Below are 15,904 nucleotides of genomic sequence, written 5' to 3'. Positions count from 1 at the left end.
TTTAGCATAATGGATGATTTATGTATCTTTCCACAGTCAGGACCAACACATTATCTAACATATACTGCATTCTTTGTCTGTGTCAGTAGTTTGTCATAGATTGTTTGTCCAGACTCGGTGTGGTTTAGTATCTCTCCTTTGATGGAGTTGCCTGCAGGTGCCGCACACTGCATGCAACTAGTAAAACAAAGTGTAAATCGAGCAAAAGTATGGCCTGACTTGCTCCACGCTGTGATGTGAGCTGATTTGGGTTGTGGGAAGGGTTTTGTAAATGTGCATACACGTGACATATACTGTTGCATATTCATGTACAATATGCACATGCATGAATCATTCTGTGCAGGTGCTTATGTTTTATGTGTTTGTGTGTGTGTGTGTGTGTGTGTGTGTGTGTGTGTGTGTGTGTGTGTGTGTGTGTGTGCGTGCGTGTGTGCGTGCGTGCGTGCGTGCGTGCGTGCGTGCGTGCGTGCGTGCGTGCGTGCCTGCGTGCGTGCGTGTGTGCGTGTGTGCGTGCTTGCCAGTGAGTGTGGGTGTGTTTGCAAAAACTCAACTCACCAGCACGGCACTGAAACGTTCCTCCAGCTCCTCTTCTGGGGGCATGGGGAGCTTGGGCCCCGCAGACTGTTTCTGGGGTCCCGTGGAGCCTAGCTGGGCAGAGGCTGTCTTCCCCTCCTTCCCGGGAGGCACCTCAGGGCCTCCTGCAGCGTTCCCCATGACCGTCTCCCTGATGGACCCTAGTGTTCCACAAGCACTTCCACACAGCACCAAGAAGCTGTACTGTAAATCCACGCTTAGTTTAAGACACTTCTAGAAACCTTGCGGTGCCTCTGTAATCCAACAAAGTATGTCTACTTATGTGAACTGAAAGGCAAGGGTCTATGTGGTGCTGACCTGTGATATTTGGCTATTTCCATGACCACAGACCATGGACCTTCAGGCTAAGGTTGTGCAACGTAAAATATTCTCTATTTCTTCATCTTCTCAAAAGGACAACGCACTGGTATGGAATTCACCCCGCAGTCACAGACACAAAAAAGGTCTTGATGCCGTATAAACCCTCGAGAGACTGGGAGGTTTAGGGAAGTCATAAAAGGCTGAGTGACAGACAGAATGACAGCTGAACACAGAGAAAGGGAAAGAGGCTGTAAAAAAGAACTCAGAGACAGGGAGAAAACAGAAGAAATACAAAACAAAAACATTGACAACAGGTAATGCTTCCAAGTTCCCCAGCACACAAAACTCTGAGACAGTGTCGCCTAGTCCCTCAGCTGCAGTGGCCATTGGTGAAGAGTCTTGTGCCGCCTTGCAGGTATTCTATGGAAGTCCTCCCCCTGCTGAAACGTACGTGGGATGCTGGGAGTCACTGGTCCTTTGGCTGCCATTGCCAGAGCAAGAGAAACACAACATAAGAGTATTGTGGGCAGATCCAGTGATCAGCCTCTCTCTGTGTATCCAAAACAGAGACAGGGGCAGAGAAGTGGCAGCGACAGCATTAGTTCTAACCAGCAGCTAGTATTGGACAGATCTGAACGGGGGAGATGGGTGCTCTCTGGGTCCTAATGCCTCCATGTACATGCATACACAACCTGTTCAACTGCTACTAGTGAAGAGTGCAGTGGTTTTGCAGTGCAATATCCCTGGGCCAATAGGGATTCCCCTTCGGTCCAGGTAGTTACTGTACAGATAAGGAGAGAAAGAAGAGATGGCACCTAATGAGGAAGCATCCTTTCCCAGTTAAACTACAATAATCGTTTGTCCAAATAGACATATTGCAGAAAAGCACTGGAGGACCATTAAATACCTTTTTATTTACAAGGTTCAGTATACAGTATACAGGTTCACTAATGTTTCGATACCAAGTGCATCTTCATCAGAGTCATGATGACTCTACATAAGTCTCATAAAACTCTTAGCCGACTACGATTTAACTGTATGCAAAATGTTAATTCCTACCACTGATAACTGACGATATTCTTCTATTACACGGTAATTAAAACCATGTATACCGGCATTTCACAAATACACTTTTTGAGGCTTAATGTCATTAAACCCATTCTGTTCATTTTCAGTAGGCACGTCTAAATAAAGTAAATGAAAAGCTTCAGGCTGGGGTTTCAAATAAATCTATAATTCAAATAACAGCCACAGTTCTGCGACTTGCCCAGCCAGATCACGCTGTGCCAAAGTCCCTTTATTTCCAAATAAGCTCATTGCGTCCTTGAAAATCCCCATAACAACCCCACAACAACAGCCCACATACCCTCAAACTGTCACCTCATAATGAGGTGAGCTTATGCAGGGAGGCTGAACAACAGGATCATACCCTTAATCAGAGTCATAGGTTGTGTGGTAGCTACACACGGATGACTGACAGCCTTGTTTGGTGTGAGTGGTGGAAAGAAACGCAAGTACATTTACTCAAGTACTATATACTTTATGTATGTTTTTGTAGGTATTTCAACAAAGAATTTGGGTAGGCCTAGTTTTACTTTGGTATTGTATAATTTGATGCCAATGCTTAATTTTGTACTATTTTGTACTATACTCAAGTACAAAATTTATAATAGAGCATGTTTACTTGTAACAGTATTTCTACATAGTTCTACATAGTGGTAGACTATTGCTACTTTTTGCTCTAGGCTACCACTGTTTGTAGTAGTAGAGCCAGTGGTGGGAAAAGTACTAAAATCTTTTACTTAAGTAAAAGTACTAGTAAGACGCCTGCCTCAGGGCGACATGCAAGCAACCTCGTGCCAATTCTTGACCATCTGGCCCGTGATGTATATCGGATCAGTTACCCATATATGGAGACCCCTGGTACCCATATATGGAGATCCATGTACTATATATGGAGATTAGCTGTAAGAGCCCAAACATGCCCAAACACACTCAGTTATTCGTTATGTGAAAGTCCTATGACGTCTATGACATCTGACATCATACCCTTTTATGCCCATACGTGGAGATCCCTGTCTGTAGAACCAGCCATTCGTGTGGTATGTGGACGATGTGGCCTCCATATATGGGCATTCCCATATAAAGTCCTGTTAGATATGGGCTATTGATGACATCAGGGAACTCCATATATGGGCATAAAAGGGATTCTGTTGGTGTGACATCACAGTGAAGCCAAAAAGTAAAAGTATAGGGCCTACAACAAGCTCACAATAGCCTACATATAAAATAGGCCTAAAGTGGTAAATGTATGCTTATAATGCTTTTAATATGACAATTTATATCTGCAAAGTAACTAGTCACTAAAGTTTTCAAATACATATATTGGAGTAGTCTATAGGCATAAAAGTACAATATTTGGATCCGAAATCTAGTGGAGTAGAAGTAAAAGTATTGGAAATAAACTCAAGTAAAGTACACACACCTCAAAATTGTAAGTCATAAGTCATATACTTATTACACCACAGAGTAGGGAAAAGGCTCAATAGCTAACCACTATAGCAACAGAATGAACGGGGTGCTGTTACTGGAAGGATAGCAGCTACTACCTGAATGCAGCTGGTCAATAAATAATGAGTGTTATGTTGATACCCAAGGTCTGGACACACCTGGTCAGCAGCACAAAGACATGACATAATAAATGCACACTGCCTAGTAATGTATCACACATCATTAGTGAGGTAATTTGGCCAAGCAGCGAGTTTGTTTAAAAGACAGCCTATATTTGTGTTTGAGTCATCTGTGGCGACATACAAATGGCGTCCTAGGCCTATAAATGGATGCAAGCACTCACAACAATTTAAGTTAATTGATTGATTGGTTTAAGACCAACATGTTGTCAGAAAGTCATGACAAGAAGTTACAATGAATTTGGCATTGACAACAGCATCAGCATCTACAAAGCAACTATAACGTTTTCAAATAATAGTGGAGTTAAGCTGGGCCTAAATGTAGGCTACAATATTAGTAGAGGTAGAGGTAGACATAACTTACCCCATTTTAAACTAGGCCTACTCATCATTCCATTGGTTTCTTTGGGTTGTTGCCTTGCATAATGGGTCTAGGTTACAGAACTGGTATTTTATTGGGTCATAACTCATATGTAACATGTTGTAGCCCGAAACATGACGGTCGTGACGTGAGATAGGCTACTACGACCGTCATGTTTCAGGGCTAATGTTCATGTGTCCTTCCTTTCTCCCGTTCAAGCACATGGGGGAATCCTCAATCCTGGCTTCTGAATATCACATCACATTTAAGTCCAGCACAGGAATCATGCTAAGTTGAGTAAAAATACATTAATGTCGAAAGCCAGGATGACTAATTATTGTGTATCATTGACTGATCTGACTTGTTGTTCATTGGTTTTAATAGCGGCATACAAACCGTCACATAGGCCAAAATAATGAATGCATGCGAATGTTATTAGGCCTACAGACAGTATTCTGCATTAGTGTGCCATCTAGCGGCCATCTGGCGTTATAGCACCAAGCAGTAAACACACACACACACACACACACACACACACACACACACACACACACACACACACACACACACACACACACACACACACACACACACACACACACACACACACACACACACACACACACACACACACACACACACACACACACACACACACACAAATTAGTCATATTTCCACTTTCTTTATTGGCACAAACCAATACACGAACACTGCATTGTTCTTATGTGAATATTTACACAGTCATACTTAATCCATACTCTGCCTACTTCTACAGTATAAGTCACTCTAGTCCAAAGCTATCAACCTGTGGCCCGACATGGTCACACCAATAAAAAATATATTTTGTCCTACTTTCAGTGTGGATACTTTTTCAGTTACTCTCCAAAACCACTAAGAAACAATTTTTGTCTTGTTTTATACAAGACATTTTTGCTATTTTATTTGTTCCAAAATAAGAAACTTAATCATTTCATCATTAATAATTTCTTCTTTTTGTTCTTTGAGGTTTGTCCTTACAGATGGAAATGTGGCTGTTTTCTAGTGCGACTACTCATGCAGTGTGTTACAAAATCATTGTCTAGAGTCTAGACTCTAGACTATGTCCAAAATACAACCGTCATTTTTGTCTTGCGGCCCTCTGACTTTTTGTATTTTGCTGAGTGGCCCCTGAGCCATCTTAAATTGAGTAGTCCTGCTCTATTCTATGGTATGTATCGTATGTAGCTAAATTACATCACATGTAATGCTATCAACACCACATTCAATCTTTGTGTGTGTGTACCCTACTGTCCACAAAGTGATGTGAGTGGCCTATTGTTTCAGTCAAAGTCAGATCATTTTCCATAATTTCTTTGGTGTAGGCTATCATATAGTTTTGAAGTTTTTAACCGTATTTATACTAGAGGAAGACTATACATGATAAAAACAGAAATAAAACATGAATGAAAAAGTAAATACAACTATAAAAACATTGAATATGAGAAAGTAATTAAAGTAATTAAAATATTTGATATAGCCTACTGTACATACATTTTACATCTTCAACACACATGATTTCCAGAGCCATTGTATCATAATCCTTATGGTGAGCTGTTGAGTACATTTTCACATAAGTGCAATTTATCCTCTGCATTTAACCCTTTCTACTTATCAGGAGCAGTGGGCAACTAGGCTACTGAACAGCACCCAGGGAGCATTTGGGGTTGTCTCTTGTCTTGGTCAACGAGTCACGACAGTTCAACAATAAGCAAAGAGGAGCCGGGGTTTGAACCAGGAACCCTCTGGTTCCCAAATGGCTGCTCACCCTCCTGAGCCACTTCTGGATGCCATACTATGCAGGCTAAAACTTTCTCCTCGCTGCACCAGAGGGAGTCCACACGGGCAGCTGGCATTGGGGAAAATCTTACGGACAATCTTACGGACATCTTTGCGGAATTCTATGCCAACCATGGCATAAAGGATGGGGTTGAGACAGCAGCGGGTGTAGGCTAAGGTGCAGGTAATATACTCCCACACAGGGCCACAGAATGGGCCTGCCATCTTGCGTGCTAGCACCACAGTGTAGGGAAGTTGGAAGACCAGGAATACCAACACCAGCAACATCATCAGCTGTACGCTATGACAGAGCTTCTGGTCACTGCTACTTCTGCATTTCTGGCGGATGTCTAGACCAATCAAGGAGTAGCAAGCGATCATAACTAAGAAGGACACACCGAAGGCAATGATGAGGATTACATAGGTGACAATTTTGATCCGTCGTGGCCATTCTGACCCACCATTTTCATACATTATGTCCCACATTTTGAATCCACAATATGCATCAGTCCCTGAACCTGACACACCTGAGAACAGGATCTCAGGCAGACTGAGGATCAGGGCCATTAGCCACACCCCCAAACAGATGAGTCTGCCAGCCGTTAGCATCTGGTCCCGCGTTACCACCAAGTAGCGGTCAATGCTAATGAAAGCTAGGAGCATCAGCCCACTGTAGGTGTTGATGGCGTAACAGGCACGCGTAGCCTTGCAGAATGGATCGGTGAAGATCCAGCCCAGATAAGTGTCGATGGCTTGGAGCGGGAGCGTGAGGAGCAAGAGGAGGTCCGCCAGCGCCAGGTGGAAGCGGAACACATCAATCATTGAGCGAACTGGGGGACGGCGGCGGTAGAGAGCAAAGGTGGCGATCACCAGGAAGTTTCCCATTATGCCCAGCGGGAAGACCAGGAACAAGATGCACGTCTGGACGACCTTGATGGCCAGCTCATGCTCGCCAGCTTCACACCACTCATTCAGAGTGGAGTTGAAGAGCAAAGAGAAGTTGTCATAATCATCAGTTGCACTGTCATAGTAGTCATATTCATCGTTTTTGGGGGTGGCATTCATAGCTGGTGGAAAAATAAAGGAATAATATTATTATCATCAAGGGGGTTGAAGTTACAGCAAACTTTACCCCATCTCAACATAATACATTTCAATTCACTTCAGTGTTGTTGATAAAACAGTTCAATAGAGAATCTCTTAAAAATAATGAATCTAGATCATGACTAGGCTACTCAACCCCAATTTCTACAAGCTCAGAATCTGGGGATCTGATGTGACGTCACACACTCTCATTGGACAACCGTCCTCTTAGATCCTTACCCACTTCAGGTGTCATAGCAGAAACAACGAAACACAGGAGAGGTGCAAGTAGAGCCAAGAACCAAACCAAAATAATAAAAGTAAAACTAGATGTAGATTCTGCCACTATAGACACAGGTTGCTCTGCGTCTCTGAATGAGTGAACATGTGTACAGTCTGTCAATATATCTTGACTTTATTCTCTCATTTCTACATATGCTGTGGTCTCCTGACTCCTGATGCAATGTTGTCAGGCAGTGGTTAGTGGTTACAGTCAACTGACCGTAACCACTACCGCTTCGTCATAAATCATGAGGTTCTTATGACCAATATTTATGCAAGGAAGAATAACATCCCATGACTCATCATAAACATTAGTATTATCAAATATTAACTGCCATTTTACAAATAATTAGATTAAAAAAATCTATGAGCTGTTGAAATGGTCTTATCAAATATATCTACTAACCTTTAAATACTTTGTGATGGAAAGCCAAAAGAGTCTCCTGATGGAAGGGCAGTTGAGGCCATGTAGGTGAAGAGAGGGTGCTATGGCTGTAGTACATGTAGGTGGTTTCCTAGACAAGAGGGCTCTGGTGTTGCCTTTTCTAGAACTGAACTGATGATGTTAATGTAGGAGGAGTTGGCAGCAGAGAGGGTTTACTTGTACTGAGAGGTGTTAATAAACTTCGTAACAAATAATTAGATAGTAATTGCTTGATTAATTGCTTGTTCATGTTCTATTAACTTTTTATAGTTTTAAATCATTAATCAATGAAGAACAAACATTTAATTAATAGCTCATTAACTAACGGTTTGTGAATGAGCTATTAACTGTTTATTAGGGGTAGTTATTTTAAAGTGCTTTCGATTCTTTTCCAATCAGAAGTGATACTGAAAAGATTTTCAATCTCTTCTGTTGTACATGCACACACAGCTGAACACAAACAAGCACGTATTTCATGTTGCACCTACTCTTTTTCAAGCTAACAGGATGCCAAAGACTCATACAAATTCACCTGGTTAGAATAACTGTAGTCTGTAGACCACTGTTTCCCAGACAGTGGCGACTCAAGTAAAATTCCAATTTTCTTTTCATACATTTAAAATGATATATATAGAATAAATTGGTTTGGGTCCCGGGCAAACATCTTTGGGCCTCAACCTGAAAAGTTTGGAAACCACTTCTGTAGACTACTGTAATGCTGTAACGCTCTTCTAGCTGGGCTACCAAAGAAAACAATTGCAAAATTACAAATATTACAGAATGCTGCAGCACGTGTCCTCACCAGGACTAAGCGCAGAGCACACATAATGGGCCTGCATTGGCTACCTGTCACTTTTAGAATAGATCTAGAAGTTCCAAATGTCAATGGTAAGAGATATGGAGAGGCAGCTTTTAGTTTTTATGCCCCCACACTCTGGAACTCGCAAAAATAGCTGAACCAGAAGATATTTTTTAAACGTAATCTTAAAACGTCTTTATTTATATCACAATGATCAATTAATCTGACTGATATTCAGCTGGGTTACTTTTTTCTGTTTTATTTATTTAATTTTATATAGCTTTCTGCACATTTGATTGTTTCTTTATGTACTCGTTTTTTATCCTGTTTTGTATTTTTATTTAAAAAATTAAGATCTTCCTTTTTTGTGTAAAGCACTTTGAGTTGCATTTTATGTATGAAACGTGCTATATAAATAAAGATCATTATCATCTATAACCATCTTGGTCATATGGGGAATGGGGAATATAGCTAAGGTCCATTGACATTGCAGTGCTTATTTAGCAGTGTTGAACCCAAATGCAGGCAACATAGGCAGTTAAGTTCCAAGACTTCAATAGCGACCAGACCAAATATAGGGCTTACATGGACATGAGGCAGGCTGAGGCAGAGGTCGAGCAGTCCAATACAGGAAAACACATCCAAAGGGGGAGGCAGAATAATCAAAGTCCAAAAACAAGCAGGAGGTCAAAACCCAAGGTGACAAAGTTTTAAAGCCAAGAAACACTAGTCTAGGAATAAAACACAGAGTCATTAACAATAAGAGCCCAACTAAAGTGGTTACAAACTGGCAGTGAATGAATAGAATGATTCCAGTTTTTCAGGCAGTGGCTTGGGGAAGTTGGTGTTAATTGCCTCAGGTGAGTAACTGTTGGGCTGATGAGGCAGTTGGAGACAGGTGTGTAAATAAGACTGTGGCCAGAAAGACAGGCAGAGAGACAGACAGACAGACAGACAGACAGACAGGTAGACAGACAGACAAAGATAGAAATGATTTTTTTTCCTATAACAAAATAGAGCATACTGGCCCACTCCAGGCACCTAGGCCGTCGTGGGTCGAACTCGAATCCCAATCCTGATGGCTTTTACTGCGTGTCACTCCCCATCTCTCTCTCTCCCCATTTCCTGTCAGCATACTGTCATATGCACAAAATCCCCCAAAGAAATCTTAAAAAATAAAGAATTCTGAGAACATACAATAAGCATTGCTGCTAACCATGTGGACAATATACAAAAATAACAAACAGCTGACAAACAGCTTATGAGAAAGCATTGCTTACATCTATGGGATTTCCCTAGTCACTTGATCTGACCAGTTTTGGTTTTGGTTCCTCAACATTGTAACAACAACAACAATATCAAAGAATAGCCTAATGCAACCTACCAGGCTTCTGTACAGGTATATCTGGGTATTTGCCAAATTTGGTCAAACAAGACTTTTAAACCAGGTTCACAATTAGACAAGCCCTCGTTTGTGATGATGACCACTTGTTAAAAGTCACAGCAAAAGAGGAGAGAACACGTAAAGAACATTTACCAAGATGCCCTAAGGGCGTAAAGCACAGGACGGAATTCGCACAGGACGGAATTCATTTGCAAGTGTGATTCGAGTTGCAGTTGGTTGTTGAGGTTGGACAAAATGTGGACACAATATTTCCCCAAAAATGGATGACTGGGACTAAAATTCAGCCCTGGCATCTTGGCCAGACCAGCCCCCACAACCAGCGCGCTGATAACCAGCACGCTGCTGATAACTACACAACTACACAATCCATAAATTGTATAAGTTAGTGTACAGTTCTCACCACCAACAAGCGGTATGAACATGATTAGTGCCAAAATGTGTCAGAACTTTGGCTAGTTAGCTAATGAATGGAAAAGAAGCATATTGATCTGAGAATTGGACAAACAAGTTGTATTTGATTGCTCAATATGCAGTATGCTATAGGCTACTGTATTTACTGTCTTTTTTTTTTGGCCACCAGCCCCCCAGCCCCCTAGCCTACCAGCCCACCGGGCAATGCCCTGTATGCCAGAGGGCCAGCCCCCCCCCCCCCCCCCCCCCCCCCCCGATCATGTCTTATGTTATAGACCACATGAGACTCACACAATATGTCCATATATGGGCATTCCAAGCTATGGGCTTAATATTGATGACATCAGGGATCTCCATATATGGGCATACAAGGGACATGGACGGAATTCATTTGCAATTGTGACTTGTGTCGCAGCGGCCACACTGGTTAGACTGATAGGAGAGTGCAAAAGAGAGCAGATCAGGTTGACAGGCCTGGGGTCATATTAATGTTGGATGACTGTCTGTCTGTCTGTCTGTCTGTCTGTCTGTCTGTCTGTCTGTCTGTCTGTCTGTCTGTCTGTCTGTCTATATGTATCTATGTATCTATGTATCTATCAACAAAGATTACTTTTGGACTGAAAAGGCAAATGTCTATATCAGAATCAAGACCATGAGGTCAAGAGATGCAGACACCTCGGTGTAGACAAGGCTTTCCCCTCCAGGTGCATTTTCTTTGTAAGCCGTTTTAAAAATATGTATACATCTTTATGTGGGTAATGTATATGATATAGACTCTAGATTCTAGAGGGTGTCCTTCAAGCCAACACATTTTAAATGGGTCTATCTATATTAAGGATTAGAATGCATTTCATCAGTGTAATTGTACGCTACACTGTGCAACACTCATAAACAAACATGTTTTACTTTTTTTAAGATTTGTTTTTGGGCTTTTTATGCCTTTTATTTGATAGGATAGTAGACTGACAGGAAATGGGGAGAGAGATGGGGAATGACATGTGGCAAAGGTCATCCATCCGGATTGGGAATCGAACCGGCGACGCCAGCAGGCATCATAGCCTAGTATGTGGTATGCGCCTTGACCACCAGGCCAGCAGGCACCCCATAAACAAACGTGTTAGTGAGGACAGTGATATGTTATTGTTACTTCAAAAGTGAAAAGGAGAAATTACTAATCAGTGGGCGCATGATTGTCATATGGTCTGTGACTCAATGTGATACAATTACGTGTGAATAGAAGAGAGAAGAATTGAAAGGGGATGGAAGTTCTGTTTTTAAGGTGCCAGCCTAGAATGGCATGTGTACAGTCAGTATGTATCATCATTCAAGCAAATATCTAATAATAATCCCATAAATCCCAGGGGATTTTTGATATTAGACAATTGGTTCTAGTTTATGTCACTGTATTAATGCACAAGGGGTAGTGAAGTACAGTTGTTGATATCACATGCTTCTTATTTTAAAGGTTTGTGTGTGTGTCTGTCAATGATAATTATGTAATCCATGGTGTGATATCTGATATAAAATGAACCACATTCTCACACATAATTGTGGCATTCATTAAAGTGAATGTAACATTTCATAAATATTGTTATTCTAATAAATACAATTATGAATGCACAATATTGTACTATCACATGAGTGCATTGTGGAATAGAATATTGTGGTGGAATGTGTTAAATATGTAATGTTATCGTTCAGTAGATATGTGCCATTTACACTGGATGGCTGTGACACCCAAGGACACAAACTTTAACAAGCACAAACTTCAACTTCATTTTTCTTTTTTGTACAGTACATATACTGTACATCATATTTTGCTGTCACATTGATGTTGCAAAACATGATCCAGTTCCTATTTTCAAGTCCCTGCTCTATGTACATTATATTATGTTAAAATTGTATTGCTTTCAACACCACATATCTCTGTGGCTGAGTACTGACCACAAAGTGATATGAGTCTTGCTTTATTCACACATGTTAGGCTGCTCAAATATATTTTTTATGAAGCAAATTTAATTCAAAAACAATATACATGGAAAATAATATACATAATAAAAACACATAAGACTTTAAACAAATAAAATATGAGCATATTGAGTTAAGATAACTTCATGTTTCTAGCTTGCATGTCCACCTTATTATACCTTATTATACCTTATTAAGTGTGGTTCCTGTGGAAATAAGCTTCGGCTTTCTAGGATCTCCTTTTAGTTGACCTTGTACCAGTGATTTGTACTGTCATGAAACTGTACTTGTTTCTATTGCAATTTTCTAATAAATTCTTCAAAGAAAATGCTTCAATAATTGAATGGTGTTCTATTGTATCCACAAGGGGGCACTTAGACACATGTTTGGTATTAATTGATTGATTGAAGACTTTATTAGAAGTTTGCATAGGAAAAGGTACAGTTTCATGACGGTACAGTTCACTGGTACAAGGTCTACTAAAAGGAGATCATAGAAAAGACTAAGCTTATTTCCACTGGAAACCATTAAAGTATCTCATATAACATGAATAGAGGTGGTAGGTGGTGGACTCAATGGAATAAAGAGATCACCGCTGTCTACAGAGTTGAAATATCACTGCCGCTGTGGGATTTATTCAACAACTTTACAGGTAACAATTGCAACAAAAATGTAGCTAAGCCTACACTGATATGACAATATCAACAATCAGAAACAATTTCCCAGTTTTTACCTCCTTTAATAATATACCTCCTACTGTTCCCCAAGTCAAGTGATAGTAGCCTGATATACCCAACCAGTGAAACCTACTGTGTGTGTGTGTGTGTGTGTGTGTGTGTGTGTGTGTGTGTGTGTGTGTGTGTGTGTGCGTGCGCGCGCGCGTGTACAGCATGAGATCATGCGTGGCAAAAGATGTGGCAAAAGATCAGTGAATGTCATTCTGTGTTGAAGTCAGACTAACTATTGTATGCACAATTGCACATTACATTAAATGATTCCCCTTTAGCACAGCACCTTGAGTTCTAATAGGCCAAGATACTATTACTCTTCATAGAGCAGTGAAGCTCTGTTTAGATATAGGATTGTAGAGAGCCTGGTATCTGAGGGCAGAGAGGGGGAAGGACGTGTTGCAGTTATGTGGTCGACACAATATCCGTGCAGTGCACCCTGAGTAAAAAAAATCTTCATTTCAACATCTGAGCATGTTATTCAGGTGTTCAACATTTGTTATAGGCCTAGATTCTTTGGAACAAAAATGACTTGGGTTGCTTGACTGCATCATTCCCTACTTGGGGATGATCCAAGTCGGGATGAGATTTGCTGATGGGTTCCCCCGTGTTGCCAGAAGGGCCGTGGAGAGAAGATGTGGGTGAGAAAGCTGAGACTGAGGTCACGGCAGGGGATGAGGGAGACATGGACGTACAGCTCTCTGGTCGCGGCCCCAGTGGGAATCCACATAGGCAGCCGGCATTGTGAAGAAACTTCAGGATGTCGTTGCGGAAGCGCACGCCGACTAGGGCGTAGAGGATGGGGTTGAGACAGCAGCGGGTGTAGGCTAAGGTGCAGGTCATGTACTCCCACACGGGGCCACAGAAGTGGCCTGCCATCTTGCGTGCCAGCACCACGGTGTAGGGCAGTTGGAAGATCAGGAATACCAACACCAGCAACATCATCAGCTTCAGGGTGCGCTGGTGCTGCCACACCTTGCCACGCCCGTGTCTGCGTCCCTTGCAGAGGACTACACCAATCGCAGAGTAGCATAACATCATGACTAGGAAACACAGGGAGAAGATGGAGATGAGGGCTCCATATGTGGCCATTTTGAACCGTCCACCCTTTTGCAGTCCACAATATGCATCAATGCCTTTACCTGACACACCTGAGAACAGGATCTCAGGCAGGCTGAGGATGAAGGCGATCAGCCACAACCCCAAACAGATGAGTTTGCCAGCCGTTAGCATTAGGTTATGGTGCCGGACTGCCTTCTGGGCCCGCGTTACCACCACGTAGCGGTCAACACTTATGCAAGCTAGCAGCATCAGCCCACTGTACGTGTTGATAGCGTAACAGGCGCGCGTAGCCTTGCAGAGGGGATCGGTGAAGATCCAGCCCAGGTGAGTGTCGATGGCTTGGAGCGGGAGCGTGAGGAGCAGGAGGAGGTCGGCCAGCGCCAGGTGGAAGAGGAACACATCGGTCATTGAGCGAACTGAGAGATGGCGGCGGTGGAAAGAAAACGTGGCGATCACCAGGGAGTTCCCCGCCACACCCAGCGGGAAGACCAAGAAGAAAATGCATGACTGGAAGACCTTGATGGCCAGCTCATACTCGCCGGCTTCACACCACTCATTATCAGTCAGAGTGGAGTTGAAAAGCAAATTGGAGTCATCATCAGTTGCATTGTCATAGTAGTCATATTCGTCGTATTCGTCAGTCATAGCTGGTGGGAAAATAAAGAAATAATTATCAGTTAACACAAAGGGAGCTTAAGTTAAGTTGTGTAACTGTAATTGACCCAAACACCCAATTTTATTGACAAACCAGTTTTATATAAAATCTATAGAGAATGATGGCTCTTCAACCAGTACTAAATGCCTAAATTGTAAATTGCAGCACTCAGCATGCAGGAATCTAATGTCACCCAATCTCATTGTCTAACTAATCAGGAGAGTGAACTCCACAAAGACCATTTATCAGCTTCAAAGTTCCCATCACCTTTGTTGATTTATGTGTGTGGAAATTGAATGGGAGATGATGATCTTTCAATAAATCATTCAATAACAATACAGATTGTGTTGCTTCATGTTGATCTCAGACTTCACGTGGACAGTCTTGACGTATTGGCTGCTTGCTTGATCCAACTGCCTTTGACTTCCATTACAGTTAAAATGTACAGACCCATGCATAAACATTGTCTTACTTTTGAACAATTTGTCCCCCTCCGTTCTGAAATGATATGGCTACGCCGTCACTCAAGGGTTCTATTATAGCACCTCAGCCACTAAAACACCACTGAAGAACCACTTTTTTCTGTAGATTGAGCTTAGATTCTGGCACTCGAGTCTGGGTCTCTGAATGAGTGAACATGTGGACACATAAATATACTGTAAATGTAAAATTAACATTATTAAACATTATTAAAGCTATTTCCTGAATACACTTAAATATTGATGATGATGAGGGATAATAAAGGTATCTATCTATCTATCTATCTATCTATCTATCTGTCTATCTGTCTATCTGTCTATCTGTCTGTCTGTCTGTCTGTCTGTCTGTCTGTCTGTCTGTCTATCTATCTATCTATCTATCTATCTAATCATAAGTGCAGTATTATGAATGGCATGCAAGAGACAGTACAGTAACACATCATGTAGGAAATTATTACAGTAGCTCCCTAAAAGTGAGGCACTGTCACGAACCCTACCATTTATGTTGGGTCAGTTTGAGTAATCTGCAGTGATATTCTAGTCATAGCGTGCCAGCTTGCGTGACAGACATCAGCCCGTTGGCATGGGGGGTAAACCATGGGTTGTTTTATGGTGTAGAAATGAGTCAGAGTCGCGTGCTAACAGACTTTAAAGCTGGTTTACACCACCACTTTCTCTCATTTCATCTGGGGTCTTCACCTAACAATGCTGAAGTTTTAATCTTATTCAAGCTATACACAGCGTCCTATGCATACATCAACCAGAGGAGACTGCAGGCTGATTGATATTCTCGAGAGGTAAGAAGAGAAACTGAGAACAGGAAAGCATTTTGTGGCATTGCGTGGCA

General features: G+C 41.8%; 3 protein-coding genes across 3 annotated transcripts in view; all 3 read right to left on the bottom strand.

Moving 5' to 3' along the window:
- fmnl1b (formin-like 1b) overlaps positions 1–714 on the bottom strand; it is a gene marked incomplete at its 5' end in the record, with an annotated part of 42,974 nt that extends 42,260 nt beyond the window's left edge. Inside the window, one exon of the mRNA XM_080747384.1 lies at positions 556–714. Within this exon, the coding sequence (XP_080603510.1) occupies positions 556–714 (159 nt within the window). The remainder of the gene's footprint in view (positions 1–555) is intronic.
- A 5,032-nt stretch (positions 715–5,746) lies between these two features.
- LOC308303063 (C-X-C chemokine receptor type 4-like) lies at positions 5,747–6,826 on the bottom strand (the record flags this gene model as incomplete). The annotated part of the gene is made up of 1 exon (XM_080747383.1): positions 5,747–6,826. The coding sequence occupies one exon, from the start codon at positions 6,824–6,826 to the stop codon at positions 5,747–5,749; it is 1,080 nt and encodes a 359-aa protein (XP_080603509.1).
- A 6,542-nt stretch (positions 6,827–13,368) lies between these two features.
- LOC308303062 (C-X-C chemokine receptor type 6-like) lies at positions 13,369–14,568 on the bottom strand (the record flags this gene model as incomplete). Its single annotated transcript, XM_080747382.1, has 1 exon — positions 13,369–14,568. The coding sequence occupies one exon, from the start codon at positions 14,566–14,568 to the stop codon at positions 13,369–13,371; it is 1,200 nt and encodes a 399-aa protein (XP_080603508.1).
- Positions 14,569–15,904: the final 1,336 nt, after the last annotated feature.

The sequence above is a fragment of the Nannobrachium achirus genome (genome assembly GCF_963921795.1).
Source record: "Nannobrachium achirus genome assembly, chromosome: 18".
Taxonomy (NCBI): domain Eukaryota; kingdom Metazoa; phylum Chordata; class Actinopteri; order Myctophiformes; family Myctophidae; genus Nannobrachium; species Nannobrachium achirus.
The sequence above is the reverse complement of the archived record's forward strand: the minus strand, read 5'-3'. Positions and strand labels throughout refer to the sequence as shown.